Below are 17,357 nucleotides of genomic sequence, written 5' to 3' on the forward strand. Positions count from 1 at the left end.
TGTAAAAAGAGGATTTGTGAGAAACAAGAGTAAAAGGCAATAGGAGAATAAAGAGAAGATGGGAATGGAATTAGACAAGACAAGGAAGAATTATGAAAATAGCAGTTATATTTATAAGTGAAAATTTAAGCAGGAATTATGTATAAATGAGTAATTCCACAATCAAGAAGTACAAATCTTTTTTAAACAAAAATATTAAGATGTAAAAATTGAGATAATAGATATCATAAAAGACAAAAATAGAAATGACAATGAATAAAAATTATATGTCTAACTTGTGATGTATTAGACACCAAGTTACACAATGTAAAATAAAATAATAAACAATGGTATGGAAATATGCCTAGTAGTAGTGTTCATAACGGCATATAGAGAATTAAAATATGGACTAAGATTTAAGGTTAGTTGAACAAGTAACCAATCAATTTAGCATGGACTTCTGGGGCAAAATAATTGCATGCTTAAAGGAAAAAGATACAATGAAGATATGATTTAGTACTTTCCTCCTACATAACATAACCTACTATTTTAAAAGATATTTTTATATGAAACAAAAAATAAAAACTCAATTATTGATTCATTTTTTCAAAATACTTCTGTGAGGTTTTGATTCTTAAGTTAAAAAAGGCATAGAATATTTGAAAATTGAATGCAATATTTGCCACAAGTTTATAATATAAATTTATGTATTAATATTGAGTGGGCCTTATTGCTTGATGAACATTCAATAAAACTATTAATTTAAACATTGAAAATGCTGAGCTGAGGTATTCACATATATACTTTTCAAATGAGTATTGAACAAAAGTGTATTTAATTTCATCAAATCAAAACCATCTCTAACAGGCAGTTAAAGAGTCTGAAGAAATGGCTTTTATTTTGCAGCCTAACATTCTGTGGACAGGTGTTGGCAGACCCTCACAGTGGAGGAAGGCTATGCTCTCTGGAAATGTTTCTTGATAATATTATAATGCTTCAAAAGGCAGGAAATACCTAAGCTGAAGATAAGAGTAGGGAAGAAGAGGTATAGCAAAGGATACTGGGAGAAATGGAGGAAGAGGAGGCTGTGGTGTTGTATTGTGTCCCCCAATAGACTATGTCTCCAAATAAAATTTGCCTTGAGATCAGAGGTAAAAAACAGCCACTGTATGGAAGTCAGGCAATGGTAGCACATGCCTTTAATCCTAACACTTGGCAGGCAGGGATCTGTCTGGGTCTCTGTGAGTTCCTGGCCATAGTGGGAACAGAGCCATGTGTGGTGTCACATGCCTTAAATTCCCACACTAGTTAATCATGGAGGTCTAGAGGTCTGTACAGATAGGAAGTGACAGAGCTAGGCAGGAAGAGGAAATGATGTAGTTGGACAGAGACAGCAAATCAGGTGGCAGAATAGCAAAGCATAAAGGAGTAGGTAGACAGGAAGTAGCTTGTTAAGGGAAGCTGTAGAGTTGGTGAGTGAGGTTAGCTGTGACTTTCCCTATTTCCCTATTTCCTGATCTGTCAGGTTTTCACCCCTGTACCTGGCTCTGTATTTTTTATTTAATAAGACTATTTAGAAATTTGTCTACAGGAGTCTGCTGTTGGGATGTATTTTATGAGAGAAGAAAAAGAAAAGAGAACACAGCTTATAAGCCTAGCCATTAGAACCCATGCCATCAACTTTGGATTCAAGTCTGGACCCACACAATAAAAAACAGTTTTTAATTAAGCAGTGCATAACAATCTTAAGACCTAAACAGAGTAGGATAGAGCTTAATCCACAGAGATATAATGTAATATAGAAGGATAAGAAGCCAATATTCAGAAGTTATCTTCAGGTACTATAACCATTCAGAGAGATCTAAAATATATGCTCCCCCAGGCAATTCCTTCCCTGAAGTAACAGTGTTATATAAAGTAAGGGGAAAGTTTTAATTTTTATAATAAGATAGAAATCTCAAGGGTCCCAGAAATATCTCAAGGTCAGTGAGACAAACCTCACTGTTGTTCAGAGTGACTTTTGATCATGTGGATACAGTCCCTCACCAATCAGAGGGAGATTATGGCCAGCCAAAAAGATTTTAAAGACATTTACAAGTAGAATGGTTAAAACATTACCCCAAACTGAGTTCAAATTGACCTATCTTTTGTTATAATATAAAAGACGGGGTTGGGAATTTAGCACAGTGGTAAAGCATGTACCTAGGAACCCTGTTTTACCCAGGGTATATGTGTGTGTTTGAATTACAAATATTTTGTGTACCATAATTCCTTTTTTAATGAAAACTTATTAATAAAACATGAGACCATTTAAGAAATCAGATTATGGAACAATATTAGGGAACGAAAAATGGCATTGTGTAGATGAATTTCTAAATGGTCTTATTCAATAAAAAACACAGAGCCAGATATATGGATGAAAGCCTGGGAGAGATCAGAGAAATAGGGAAAGCCACAGCTAACCTTACCTCCCTAACTCTGTAGCTTCCAAATACAAGCTACTTTCTGTCTACCCATGCCTATATGCCTTGCTGTTCTGCCATCTGATTTGCTCTCTCTGTCCAGCTACATCACTTCCTCTTCCTGCCCAGCTCTGTCTCTTCCTGTCTGTCTGTACAGACCTCCAGACCTCCATGGTTAACTAGAGTTGGAATTTATGGCGTGTGCTACCACACCTGGCTGTTTCCAGTATGACCTTGAACTCACAGAGATCCAGACAGATCACTGCCTGCCAAGTGATAGGATTAAGGGCATGTGCTACCCTTGCCTGACTTCTTTGTTTACTTAAAGTTGCTTGCTTTTTCCTCTAATATCCAGGAAAGCTTTATTTATAAAGGCACAAATAAAATATCACCTCATTTCAGCACAAATAAAAAATATCACCACAGTACTGGGTTTGTGCTTTGTCAAAATAGCCACAGGATAAGACAATTCAAAGTGTCTTCAGACAGACATTCAACAGCTACCATAGAATTGTGTGTTTAATGTGGTGTGAGAGGAAAGACCTAAAACTCACTAGTCTGTCTCCAAAATGATAAAAAGTAACAACAAAATTTTTAACATCCCAAATGATATGACAATAATCATAAAGCTTGTTTATTTCAAATTCTTCACATCATAACCTATAGAAACAGTTTCTTAATTTAAGCTTTATCTGATTAGTGATGATAATATATCCATAAATAAAATATATTCCTTTGACAGTATATAGAAAGAATTTAGAAAGAACTCTTTTAAAGAGTATTGTGCAGTAATTCTTTATCTGGAAATTGCTGCCCCTTCTACATGTTTTTATTAGTTTTCTTTGGCTAGTATGCTAGAGAGGATGGCTCCTGGAGTTTTGATGATAAAATCACTCACATTCTCATTTAGATAAAATTGCCTCAGGATGACTCAAACAGTTGTCCAAATAAGCTTTCTTCACAGGAGTGCGATTTGTTTGAATGCAGGTGGACATGCTGCAAAGGTTTTTCTCAAGTGCTTTCAGCATCTGGATACTGCCTCACATATATTTATGCTTCCATTTCATTTCTTCATTAATGTTTAAGTACAAATTAATCAGACATTATTGTTTGAAAATAATTACAAATGATATATATTGCTACACTAGAGCAAATTATTCATACTCTGGTTCTATTCAAGCTAAAATATGTCTTTAAAATGGCCATAGGTATACATATGTACATATGTAGGTAACAATAATTAATGAAAAAGAGCAAAGAAGCATATATGGATGGATTTGGAAGGAGGGAAGTAAAGGGGAAAATAATAAATAATATAATCATCAAAATTTTTAAAGGTTTTTTTTTTTAAATGTGTCCTACGCAAATAATTTGCAAGTCATGACTGATTGTAGGATGTGATTTAATTCTGAAACATCTTCATCATCACTGTTAGGTTTATAGCTTATTATGTAACTATTAAGAAATGTCTGTGTAACTGCTACAAACAGAATTGAAAGAAAAATATCTTAAATGATACAAGTAATAAAATATTCAAGAGAACATCTGGGAAATAGTTTGACATTCAATGCAATTTAACCTTTAATTTCTGCAACTTACTGTAATATCTAATTCAAGTTATTACATATTTTACTATTTATGTAAAATTCCACAAATTTTCCATGTCTAGATTAAACAATTAAAGTGATGAATTATGGGAGCGGGAGGTTCGAGCTGGAACAGGAATGGAGTGGGAGAGCAAAGAAAGAGATACCATGATAAATGAAGACACCATGGGAATAGGGAGAAGCAGAGTGCTAGGGAGGTTCCCAGGAATCCACAAGGATGACTCCACCATAGACTACTGGCAATAGTCAAGAGGGTGCCTGAGCTGACCTACTCTGGTGACTGGATGCCTGAATATGTCATCATAGAACCCTTATCCAGTGACTCATGGAAGCAGATGCAGAGATCCACAGCTGGGTCCTGGAGCTCCAGGAATCCAATCAATGAGAGAGAGGAGGGATTCTATGAGCAAGGGATATCGAGACCATGAATGGAAAAAGTACAGAGACAACTAGCCAAACTAGTGAAAACACATGAACTGTAGACCAATAGCTGAGGAGCCCCCATAGTACTGGACTAGATCCTCTGGATAAGTGAGACAATTGTTTAGCTTGAACTGTATAGGGGGCCCCAGGCAGCGGGATTGGGACCCATCCCTAGTGCATAAGCTGGCTTTTTGGAGCCTGATGCCTATGGTGAGTCACTTTTCACAGCCTTGGTCCAGGGAGGAGGAGCTTGGACCTGCCTCAACTGAATGTACCAGGTTCTGCTGACTCTCCATGGGAGACATTTCCTTGGAGGAGGCAGGAAAGGGGGGTGGGCTGGGGGAGAATGCTGGGGGGCAGGAGGAGGGAGGACAGGGGAATCTGTGGTTGGTATATAAAATGAATAGAAAATCTCTTAATAAAAATATTTATTTGAAAAAAATAAAAAAGCGATTGAATTATAACTTTTGTTTCAGCCAGTATTTCTCAAGTTAAATTCTATTACATAATAATCACATTCCTAATGTTTTTGCTGAGATATAAGAAACAAAGATGAAAGAGAAGAAATAGTTAATTTCACTCATTGAATACATATTTCAAGGAAGAAAGTTGTATAACGTTACAACTTTGTTCTTAATGGCTATGAGACTAACGCTAGATTTGTAAAATATTAACTTATGTGAGCCATGACCACAATTGTATGTAACAAACTAAACTCTTCCATATGTAAATGTTGCTGTGAATATACTAATGTAGAGTTTTTGTTATCACATGACACAACAAGGGATCCATGATTTTGAATGATGAACTTATTCATATTAGTTCCTTGAGAGTTTCATGCAATGTGTTTGGATCATATTCAGTCTCCTCCTCCAAGTCCTCCCAGATCCTTCCTTCTCCCTCTGCATCCATCTTTGTCCTTTGTTGCTATTCTTAAATCCTTCAAGACCAGTTTGTGATGCCCAGATAGTCTTGGATGTGTGGCCTTCCACTGGAGAGTGGTCCACTTACCAAGGGCTACACTCTCAGAGAAACTGTCACTTCCTCTCCCAGAAGCTGACAATTGCCAAGTGCTCCATGGCTAGGAGTGGGATTGTATGCCTACTCCTTTTTCCCCCACCCCTGAGTTACTGGGTGTAGACAAATTGCTAAACAGTCTTATTAATAAAAAACACAGAGCCAGAAATTGAGGTTAAAACGGAGAGATCAGAGGAATAGAACAAGCCACAAGCCATCCTCACCTCACCCCACTGACTTTCCACTTCCAAAGGGACCTACTTCCTGTATACCCAATTCCTTTCTGTTCTAACTCATTTCCTCTCTCTGCCCAGCTACATTACTCCCTCTTTCTGCCCAGCTCTATCACTTCCTGTCTGTTGGTACAGACCTCCACAACTTTATGGTTAACTGCTTTTGGAATTGAAGGTGTGTGCTACCACACCTGGCTCTCTTTCCAGTGTAGCCTTGGACTCACTGAGACCCAGACAAATCCCTGCCTCCCAAGTGATAGGATTAAAGGCGTGGGCTATCATTGCCTGACTTGTATGTCTAATATAGTGGTTGGCTTTTTCCTCTGATCCTCAATTAAACTTTATTTGGGGACACAGATAAAATATCACCACAACAGGGATTTGGTTTCACTTTGCCTTGCATATGTTCTGTGCATGCTGTTAAAACTGCTGAAAGTTCATACGTGCAGCCCCCTGCTTTGTACAGAGATAACGTTTCCTAGCTGTCATCTACTGTCTCAGGATCTTACACTCCTTCAACCTTATCTTCCACAATAATCCTTGAGCCTGTTGCGGGGTGATGAAGTATATTTTCCCTTTTGGCCTGAGCACTCTGAAATCTCTTATTCTCTGCACCATGGCTAGTTGTGTTATGAGTCTTTGTGTTAAACGCTATCCACTGCAAGTAGAAAAATCACAGATAAGGTTGAATGATTCATTGATCTTTGGGATCAGTCTTTGGTATGATGATCTCCTTAGAGTTCTGGGAGTCCTGTAGAAGAGAAGGTGGAAAGGTTGTAAGGGCCAGAGGGGTGGAGGACACCAGGAGAACAAGGCTCTGCATCAACTGAGCAAGGGCCAACAGGGCTCTGTGCTAGGTCCTTTGCATATTACAGCTTTCAGCTTTGTATTTTAGTAGAAGCTTGACCATGAGAAAGAGTAGGTCTCAGACTCTTGGGACTCTTCCTCATGTTGGGTCCTTGTCCAACTTTGATACAATTTTTGCTTCATCTTATATTTTATTTTGTCATGTTTGGTTGTTATCTCCTAGAAGCCTGTTCTTTTCTAATAAGAGACAGAACAGGAGTTGATTCAGAGTGGAGGGGAGGTGGGGGTGAACTGAGAGAAGTGTAGGAGGGGAAACTGTAATCAGGAAATATTGTATGAGAACACATGTTCAGTAAAATGGGAAAAAATGAAAAAAATTAGGGAAAATAAAATTTAAAAAAGTTGATTTAGGGGTTGGGGATTTAGCTCAGTGGTAGGGCACTTGCCTAGCAAGCACAAGGCCCTGGGTTCCATCCTATGCTCAAAAAAAAAAAACAAAAAGGTGATTTAAAGATAGCTTTTCTTTCCTCCCAACCTGAGTTTGCAATTTTTCCAGGTGCCTCTAGTGAACGATGTGACTTTGAATTTGACCTTTGTGGCTGGAAGCAGGATCAGGATGAGGACATTGACTGGAATCTGAAAGCAAGCAACATCCCAACTACAGGCACTGAGCCAGCTGTGGACCATACCCTTGGAAATTCTTCTGGTCATTACATCCTTCTCAAAAGTCTTTTCCCACAGCAACACATGAAAACAGCTATAATTTCAAGCCCAGTGATAAGCAAAAGAAGCAAAGACTGCAAGGTATGAGGGACAAATTCAGGAATCTTAAAACAACTATTGGAAAAGGTCATGTACAGAAAAAAGAGTGCCTAAGACTAGAGAAGATGTGCATTCACACTTACTCAGCATAATATATTTGAGGGGAAAAAGAATAAATAGGAACAGTTATTAGAAATATTAGAGAAATTCTGTTAGGAATATATGTATCAGGAATCTTAAATGGTCTTATTAATAAAATCGAACCTGAGGCCAGTTATTGGGGTGAATTCTAGAAGATCAGAGAGACAGAACAAGCCACAGCTTCCTCACCTCATTAATTCCTCAGGTGATCCTGTTTCCTCAGACTGGAAGCTTCTGAGTCCTTATCCAGAGTGCATCTCAGTTGAACTGCTGCTCAAAAGCCTAAAAGCTTAACTAGCCAAATGTTTCTAGTTCCCAGTTTTCATGCTTTGTATACCTTTCTGCTTTCTGACATCACTTCCTGGGGTTAAAGGCTCACTTCCTGGGATTAAAGGCATGAGTCACTATGCTTGGCTGTTTCCAGTGTGGCCTTAAACTCACAGAGATCCAGGTGGATCTCTGCCTCCCACGTGACAGGATTAAACACGTGTGTGCCACCATTTTCTGGCCTCTATGTCTATCTAGTGGCTGTTCTGTCCTCTGACCCCAGATAAGTTTATTAGGGTGCACAATATTTTGAGGAAAACAATACCACTACAAATATACTATACAGATGTCAGAATTTTGGAAATGACTGGAAAAATGCCATGGTTATATATCATACAAAATAAGCAAAATGCCAGTTTTGTTCCTTCTAGGGGTTTTTTGATTATAGACACATGAGAATTTCATGATCACCACTAAGAAAAATAAATAATAGACAATATATAAATAATATATCAAAGACTCTAAGGTAGTTAAAGCTATCTATAAAAGAGATGAAGAAGTCTTTTCAGAGACAGAAAGAGTCCTTAAAACAGGAAAGTAAAATTATAGGCAAGAAAAAACATGACTTCATCCTTAATGTATAAAAATTTGAATAAAAGTCTAAGGTGTCTCAGCTAAAGGATTCAACATAATTAAATGTAATTTAAGACACCAATTATAAAGGAAGCTCTTAGAAGTGATTGCCCTGTTACTTCGCTTACAAGATACTGTTAAATAAATACACTACTTATTTGTGGTATGAGATATACAACATTAAAATTATGTGACAACATACATAATGATGGGATGGTTGTTCCCCAATATTTGAACACTGACAGGAAGTAAATTACATTCAAAGAGGTTTTGCTGAACACTTCAGGTTAGATGAAAGTTACACAATGTAAACTGTTAAGATCTTCCTAACCATGCTTTTTGCTGTACCATGTGCACAGTAGAGGAAGCTGTAACCCAAGGAGAACTGTGGATCAACCTTCATCATCACCATCAGTCTTAATCCTTGGCAAACCTCTAGTTCATCAAAGGGGATTTTCTGTCTCCTTCTGAGCTGACTTCATAATTGGACTCTCCCAGAGCAGTCTCTGCTCTCAGCTGGGCAGTGAGGTTTTACAAAAGAGGAATTAGATGAGAGTTTTAGAGAACATGGTCAGACATTTAGAATGGAAGTGAGAAATCACACAACAGGATTACACTTTCGTTTGGTACCAAATTGAATTTTAATAAAGCATCCTTTTTACATGCATTTGCTCTCTTGCAAAGAATTGGCACTTTCTCAGAGTTAAAAGGATGACATACCAGATTCTGTATATGTTAAGTCTATGTCTATAAATTTTCCCTGGAGGGGGCGGGAATCTCAAAATTGCAAGTTAGTCTACACATCTACTTAAATAGTAAAGCATGAAATATATAAAATTATAGTTTGACTTCCAAGCTTTTCTATTTCAGTATTTCCTATGAATGCTTAAAATAATTGTTTTGTCATAGTAACTAAAAAAAAAAAAAAAATCTCATTCATCTCTATGTCCCTTTGGTCACCAGACAGCAGACACTGTTTAAAGCATGTGTCTGAGAATATAAAGGCTACCTGAAAGTGTCAAAATTTTAAGAGAAATGGCTGATTTTGTTAATATTCATGATATAGATTGAATACAAATAGGCAAGAAAAGGTCATCCTGATAATTACTGGATCTCTAGGATGACAAATATTTGTATGAGGTAAGCAGAATGACGAGTAATTTTTGATAAAATTATCTGTGTTCTTTCACCTTATAGAATATCTTTAATCAAAGAAAATTAAATTGTTTTTCTCTTTCATTTATGAAAGACAGGTAGCATGGAGAATAGCAAAATTGTTGGGAAAATGGAGATTTTATATAAAAAGTATTTAGAAGACTTAATATTTTACAGATGTTAATTCCTTCTTATTGCCCTGGGGAAAGTTTATGTTTTCATCAATAGTCTCCCTGGAAACAAAGTTGAAGGTGTTGCTTCCATATTAGCCTATTGGCCTGACTCAAAAATACCTTGATATGGAGATAAAAAATATGTATGTCACAGTTTTTATATAAATGAGAAGAATGCAAAGCAGAACATTGGGTGCTGATGCCTCTGGCTGCCTGCGATCCACACAGCAGTGGGTCACAAAGCTGATCCTGAATTTCTAGTATCTGTTGATGCTTCATGAGGTTGGTCCAAGCCTTTATATTAATCACTAAAATAAATAATCTAGGAAGGTATTAGTGTCCAAAAAAAAACCATCATAAAATTCATCTTGGAAGATAATTTTATAAAGAAAACCACTTAGAGATTTCATCAGCTAGGAAATTTGAATATTCATGTGACATGGCTCTCCTTAGTCCAGGCTTTTGTAATAATCCACTACACATATTAGTTAATCATATCTTTCACTCTGTAAGCACATTCATCCTATTTCTCCTGTGTATTATATGCACAATTGTTGGTGTTTCAATAGTGTATTCTTCTTGTATAAAGAGTGCCTTCTATGATCATTTTCTCTTAGGCACCTGGCAAAATAAAAGCTTTAAAAAGCTCTGAATCACTATTGTTTATAAGCTATTTTCTTCTTTTCCCCAGAATTTTCCTTCACTCTCTTCCACTGTGTCACAATGACTGATATTTTAGTAAACTCTGTCTCTGACATGTTGGAATATGAATCCCTTGAAATAGTAGTTTTAATAGTTTGGGAAATTCCAGGGTCTGTTAGGCTGGTGCCTCTTTTTAGCATCCCAAGTAAAGTCTGGTAAGAGCAACTCTGCAGGACTTACTGTATGGCATCCCATAGATCTTATAGAACAAAAAGTGTGCTTATAGTATAAGAATGTGGTAGACCAAACAAAATATTCCTTTGTCATTTAACATAAAAACACCCCATTTGGGCCATAATGAAGCCACTCCTATGGTATCATTCACTTATTAGTGAAGACAGAGCCCTTTTGAACTGATTGCTTCATAACGTTTCCATCTCTCTCTACTTTGGCATTTAAGGTTAATTGCCATCATGGGGATTTTAGAGAAAATATGAAATCTTTAACCTTGAGGAATCTTGCTTTAGAAATAGAAAAATAAGCTCTCTTCATTTTTCTACTGAATTTCTATTCAACTTTATTATACTATCTTCCCTGCATATAATTCAAGACTATCTGTCCTTCCTTCATTTGGTGCTAAAGGGCCTAGACAACAATTGAAGGTGCACATTTCATTTGCCTTCCAGATCTGTTAATCAAGAAGAGGATATTGAAATATTTTTTGAAGTGGAAATTATACTCATCATATGTAACCTCCTGTTCTTGCTACAGATCATTTTTAATTATCACATGTATGGCACTGGCATTGGGGCCCTCATCTTACTCCAGGCGACAGTCACAAACCACACGAAGATACTCCTTAATCTCACTGAAGAACAAGGCAATTTCTGGCAGAGAAAAGAACTATCATTGTCTAGTGATGAAGACTTTCAGCTCAAATTTGAAGGCAGAGTTGGGGAAGGCTACCCTGGTACTATTGCACTTGATGACATTGTACTCACAAAGAGTTGTCTGCCATCCCACTGCTCCACAAGTGAAGACTTGGCTCTTCCCCTCCCAACAGGTGTGTTCTCAGTTGTGTTTCCTTTGTGTTTTTATAGGGTGTAGGGCAGAATGTAAGGAAATGGGTGTAAATGAAGCAAATTCCTAATAATGCATTGTTTCATAATGTAAAAAAAAAAAAAAAAACTTTGTTTAAACTAAAACTTATTTTCCAAGCCTTTACTTACAAAATGTCTTCCAAGTTTTCTCCAAGCGCTGTTGTATTTACCAGTTCCTGAGTTCTCTGTCTAGACAGTTGTGTCTTAGATAAGTCAAGCAATGGAAGACTCTATTGAAAGGAATCTGATTTCAAATCAGCTCAGTCTTAAGCAAATATTCCAATACATTTTAACAAAATACAAGGAAAATCAAGAGCAGAGGTATTCTGTTTTAATTAGACATTATTGTGGTTATGTGCTTTTCCAGGCACAAGGAGGTTACCCTCTAATAAAACTACCAGTAAGTTGAAAATAATGCAAGCAAATAGTGTATTTAATACAGCTAAGCTGCTGAATATCATAGCTTAAACACAGGGTACACTGCAGTGAACCAGATGCTTTACCTAGTATTTCACAGCTGATGAAAGCTACTGCTTCCAATGCCAGGAGAGTACCCATGCATTTATATCCCAGGTTAAGTAAAAACAGTGAAATATTTGGAATAGTTTTCATGGAATGCTAGTTATATTCTCCAATCATAAAAGGGAAAGAGATTATTGAACTAAGACAAATCATGAACATTCTGTAATTGCTTAGTCTTTGTAGACAAATGGGTGTACCTATTTGAATAGCTGAATGTATATATTGAAATACTTTAAATATTAAAATGTCCACATGTTCTTTTATCCTGAAATATCTTGCAATTTCTTGAAAGCAATATTGGAATTCATTGAGTTAGCAATTTTCAATATGTTTGTAATGTTATAAGATGAGAATACAGTGAACACCATGAATCTACACACTGTTGATAAGACATAAAACCAACATGTATTGTTTAAATGATAAAAAATATTTTGCAAATTTATATTATGACAGATGTTAATATGTAACCACATATTTAATGTAAAAACTGGACATGTTCTCTGCTATTGTCTCATTCTCTTGTACTTAAGAAAAACAAAAGTCTTCCATACAGAATTAGTTCAATTATTAGTCTGGATTTTCCTGCTGATCAAAAAAGAGAACTCCATTACTTTTGCTTTTCTTTTTCTGTTCATCACAAAGGTGCTATTTAAATGTGATTGACAGAAAGTTTTAGTCTAGTTTTCAGTAGACAGTATTGCCCGCACTTCATCTGTGATAGTCCTAACACTGTATAGAATAGCATAGAAAAATGTAAGGATACCAAGATTATATTGAGTGGTAAATCTGCTTAGATGGATTATCTGAAGTGTTGTTTAGATTCCTCAGTTAATCTACCTCCTATGAAAGCATAGCCTTCCTTTGTGATTGAAGTATAAGAATGTTGTCTATGCTGATGTTATACAAGTCTGTTCTATAAAAAAATGTGTTCCTGAACTTACTGTAAAATAACTGAAAATATTCAAGGGGTAGGAGATCACATATTTTTGTGGACCCATTTTATTTTTAAACTAACAACTACTAAATGGAATACATGATAAATAAATTAAATTTTATTGGGGTATATTGAGACCTTAAAGTTATACAATATTTCTAAAAAATCATTTAAAATATTAAAAGATATAAACAATTATTACTAGATAATACTAATTATATATTAATTCTGAAGTTAATGGCATATGTGAATAATGTTAAATTCTTTGTTTATCCTTACCATATTTAATGTGTGTTAAAATGTGTGATTAATGAGGCATGGAGAGGATGGGACAGTTGCTAAAGTACTTGTTTCAAACTATGATGGATTGAGCTTTATCCCTAGAAGAAGTGGTGGTGGTGTGTGTGGAATCCCATGGCTGGCAATTCCATGCTGAAGAGAGAGAAAGTGACATATCTATAGGGCTACTTGCCAGCTGGGGTAGCCTGATCAGTGAGAAATAGGAACAGTGAAAGACCATATCCCAAGGAACACCAAACCAAATAGACAAAAAATAAAAGGTAGGTGGTTCCTGGGGAACAACACCTGATATTGACGTCTGGCCCCCATACATATACAAATTTACATAAACACATGTATGTCCATACATATATAATTGTACCAACACACACACATTCACACACTCACCGTGCACACATACATATTTATAAGTTAGTATTGATTAATGGAAAATGAAAGAATCTACATTCAGAGGCTGTGGAAATGACTTAGCAGTTAAAAGTACTTGCTGTTCTTGTATAGGATCCAGGTTCAGCTCTCAGCACCCACATGATTCACAGCTGTTTTTAACTCTAGTTTCTGGAGGTCTAGTACAAGTCTCTGGCCTCTGCAGATACCAGACATACATGTGGTACATATATATGTACAGGCACACATTCATAATAAAAATACACATTTAGAAAAGAAACTGTGTTCTTCATAACAAGTCAGTGAAGCAAAGGAAAATAGAGAAAAAACCATAGTACCTGGTGGGCTATGATTAAATTCCTAGGATGTATAACAAATCCTCAGAGTATGTTTATAGAATGCTTAATTTGAGACATTTATTAGATGTGTGGGAATTTGGAACCATGGTTCTGCTCATCTGAGGAAATGACCCCTTCAGCTTAAGGTCCACATGGCACAGTAGAATTAGAGGAGGAATTAGAGAGGGTGGCAATGGCAGACATCATGAGAAAGAAGAGATGGTGTCATGTAGACTGTAGAGGTGGGCTGTGGATATTCAGCAGGAATGAACAGCCATGCAGGGATCTCAATAACTGAGGAATATGGGACAAGTGGGAATTGCCTTGGGTATTTTTTTTCCCTCAAAGTGAACACACATAGGAAGTATTTTGAATAGTGTTAGAAAATTAACACATGAGAAATGATATGGAACATAAGAAAAATATTAATATATTGATGGAAAACATATTAAATCACATTAAGTTAGATAAAGCAAATCACTGTTATAAATTGATAAGAGAGCTACAGTAGAGAGAATATGCCCAAAGGAGCATTTTGAAAATAGAGATGAAATATCTGAACATTTTTGTAGCCATCCAGATTATAATATGTACATGTAAGTGAGGAAGATAAAATGAATGGGCATGTTATTTACTTTCTTGTAATTTATTAGCATATGCTTAACTACATTCAGAAATTAGACCAATGCATTCATAAGCACACTCATTAAAAGTTAAATCTGGAGGCTTAATATGAAATTGATATGAAATATTGACTTCATTTTGAGTTTAGAGGATCTTTCAGGATCCTGATATTTTAAGAGAAGTTGACATCTTAACCAAATGAAAATCTGAATGGATTCTTTTGATCCTAATGAAAGTTGTGTTAAGAGAGTTATGGGGTATCATTCCTCAAATTGAAGGCTTTACTTGAGAACATAGATGTTTAGTCAGGGCATTGTCTCTCTCATTATATGGTGACTTCATTTAAATACTTCTCATCTTCTTATGTATTTTTTATAATTATTTTTTATTATTATAATTTAATTTAATTTTACATATCAGCCATAGATTCATTCCCCTGTCCTCCCTCCTCCTGCCCCCCTCATCCTCTACCCATCCCAATCCCCATTCCCATCTCCTCCAGGGCAAGGACTCCCCTGGGGATTCAGCTCAACCTGGTAGATTCAGTCAGTCTAGGCAGGTCCAGTCCCCTCCTCCCAGGCTGAGTAAAGTATCCCTGCATAGGCCCCAGGTTCCAAACAGCCAGCTCATGCACTAAGGACAGGTCCCGGTCCCAATGCCTGGAGGCCTCACAAACAGTTCAAGCTAATCAACTGTCTCACTTATCCAGAGGGCCTGATCCAGTTGGGGGTTCCTCAGCTATTAGTTCATAGTTCATGTGTTTCCACTAGTTTGACTATTTGTCCCTATGCTTTTTCCACTCATGGTCTCAACAATTCTCAATCATACAATCCCTCCTCTTTCTCACTGTTTGGACTCCTGAAGCTCCACCTGGGACCTGGCTGTGGATCTTTTCATTCCCTTCTATCAGTCATTGGATGAGAGTTCTATCATGACAGTTAGGGTGTTTGGCCATCTGGATCACCAGAGTAGGTCAGTTTGGGCTTTCTCTCGACCATTGCCAGTAGTCTATTATGGAGGTATCTTTGTGGATTTCTGGGGAATCTCTCTAGCACTTTGCGTCTTCCTATTCCAATGGGGTCTTCATTTATCATGGTCTCTTTTTCCTTGTTCTCCATCTCTGTTCTTGATTCAGCTGGTATCTCACAATCCCTTAAGCTCTTTTTCCATCAATCCTTGCCCTTCATAACCCCCTCCTCATGTCCAGTTTGCTCATGTAGATCTCATCCATTTCTCTGTCATTGGGTGATCCCTGTGTCTTTCTTAGGGTCCTTTTTTCTAGGTAGCCTCCCTGGAGTTGTGAGTAGCAGTCTAGTCATCCTTTGTTTTACATCTAGTATTCTCCTATGAGTGAGTACATACCATGTTTGTCCTTCTGAGTCTGGGTTACCTCACTCAGGATGATTTTTTTATAGATCCATCTATTTGCCTGCAAACCTCATGATGCCATTGTTTTTCTCTGCTGAGTAGTACTCCATTGTGTATATGTACTATATTTTCTTTATCCATTCTTCAGTTGAAGGGCATCTAGGTTGTTTCCAGGTTCTGACTATTACAAACAATGCTGCTATGAACATAGTTGAGCATGTGCCCTTGTGGTATGACTGAGCATTCCTTGGGTATATGCACAAGAGTGGTATAGCTGGGTCTTCGGGGAGATGGACTAACAACTTTCTAAGGAAGCGCCATATTGATTTCCAAAGTGGCTGTATAAGCTTGCATTCCCACCAGCAGTGGAGGAGAGTTCCCCTTGCTCCACATCCTCTCCAACATAAGCTGTTTTTGATCTTAGCCATTCTGACGGGTATAAGGTGGTATCTCAGAGTGATTTTGATTTGCATTTCCCTCATGATTAGGGATGTTGAGCAATTCCTTAAATGTCTTTCAGCCATTTGAGCTTTTCTGTTGAGAATTCTCTGTTTAGCTCTATAGCCCATTTGTTAATTGGACTGTTGGGCATTTTGATGTCTAATTTCTTGAGTGCTTTATATATTCTGGATATTAGCCCTCTGTCAGATGTGGAGTTGGTGAAGACGTTTTCCCATTCTGTAGGCTGTTGTTTTGACTTGTTGACCATGTCCTTTGCTCTACAAAAAGCTTCTCACTTTCAACAGGTCCCATTGATTGATTGTTTCTCTCAGTGTCTGTGCTACTGGTGTTATATTTAGGAAGTGGTGTCTCCTATGCAAATGCATTCAAGACTACTTCCTACTTTCTTTTCTATAACGTTCAGGTAACTGGATTAATGTTGAGGTCTTTGATCCACTAGGACTTAAGTTTTGTGCATGGTGACAGGTATGGATCTATTTGCAGCCTTCTACATGTTGACATACAGTTATGCCAGCACCATTTGTTGAAGATGCTTTCTTTATTCCATTATACAGTTTTGGCTTTTTTGTCAAAATTATATGATCATAGGTGTGCAGATTAATGTCAGGGTCTTCAATTAGATTCCATTGTTCCACATGTCAGTTTTTATGCCAGTACCAAGCTGTTTTTATTACAGTAGTTCTATAGTAGAGCTTGAGGTCAGGGATTGTGATGCCTCCAGAGGTTGTTTTAATGTACAGGATTCTTTTGGCTATCCTGGGTTTTTTGTTTTTCCATATGAAGTTGAGTATTGTTCTTTCCAGGTCTGTGAAGAATTATGTTGGCATTTTGATGGGGATTGCATTGAATCTGTAGATTGCTTTTGGTAAGATCACCATTTTTACTATGTCATTTCTGCCTATCCATGAGCATGGGAGATCTTTCCATTTTCTGACATCTTCAATTTCTTTTTAGGGACTTAAAGATCTTGTCATATAGGTCCTTCACTTGCTTAGTTAGAGTTACCCCAAGGTATTTTATA

At 36.9% G+C, this 17,357-nt stretch overlaps 1 protein-coding gene across 1 annotated transcript in view; it reads left to right on the forward strand.

Moving 5' to 3' along the window:
* The window catches only part of Malrd1 (MAM and LDL receptor class A domain containing 1), a 594,884-nt gene that overhangs the window by 278,186 nt on the left and 299,341 nt on the right, over positions 1-17,357 (forward strand). The window contains exons 24-25 of the mRNA XM_036188969.1: positions 7,085-7,332; positions 11,073-11,364. Coding sequence (XP_036044862.1) covers positions 7,085-7,332; positions 11,073-11,364 — 540 coding nt within the window. The remainder of the gene's footprint in view (positions 1-7,084; positions 7,333-11,072; positions 11,365-17,357) is intronic.

This window comes from Onychomys torridus, chromosome 5 (genome assembly GCF_903995425.1).
Source record: "Onychomys torridus chromosome 5, mOncTor1.1, whole genome shotgun sequence".
In the NCBI taxonomy this organism is placed as follows: Eukaryota; Metazoa; Chordata; class Mammalia; order Rodentia; family Cricetidae; genus Onychomys; species Onychomys torridus.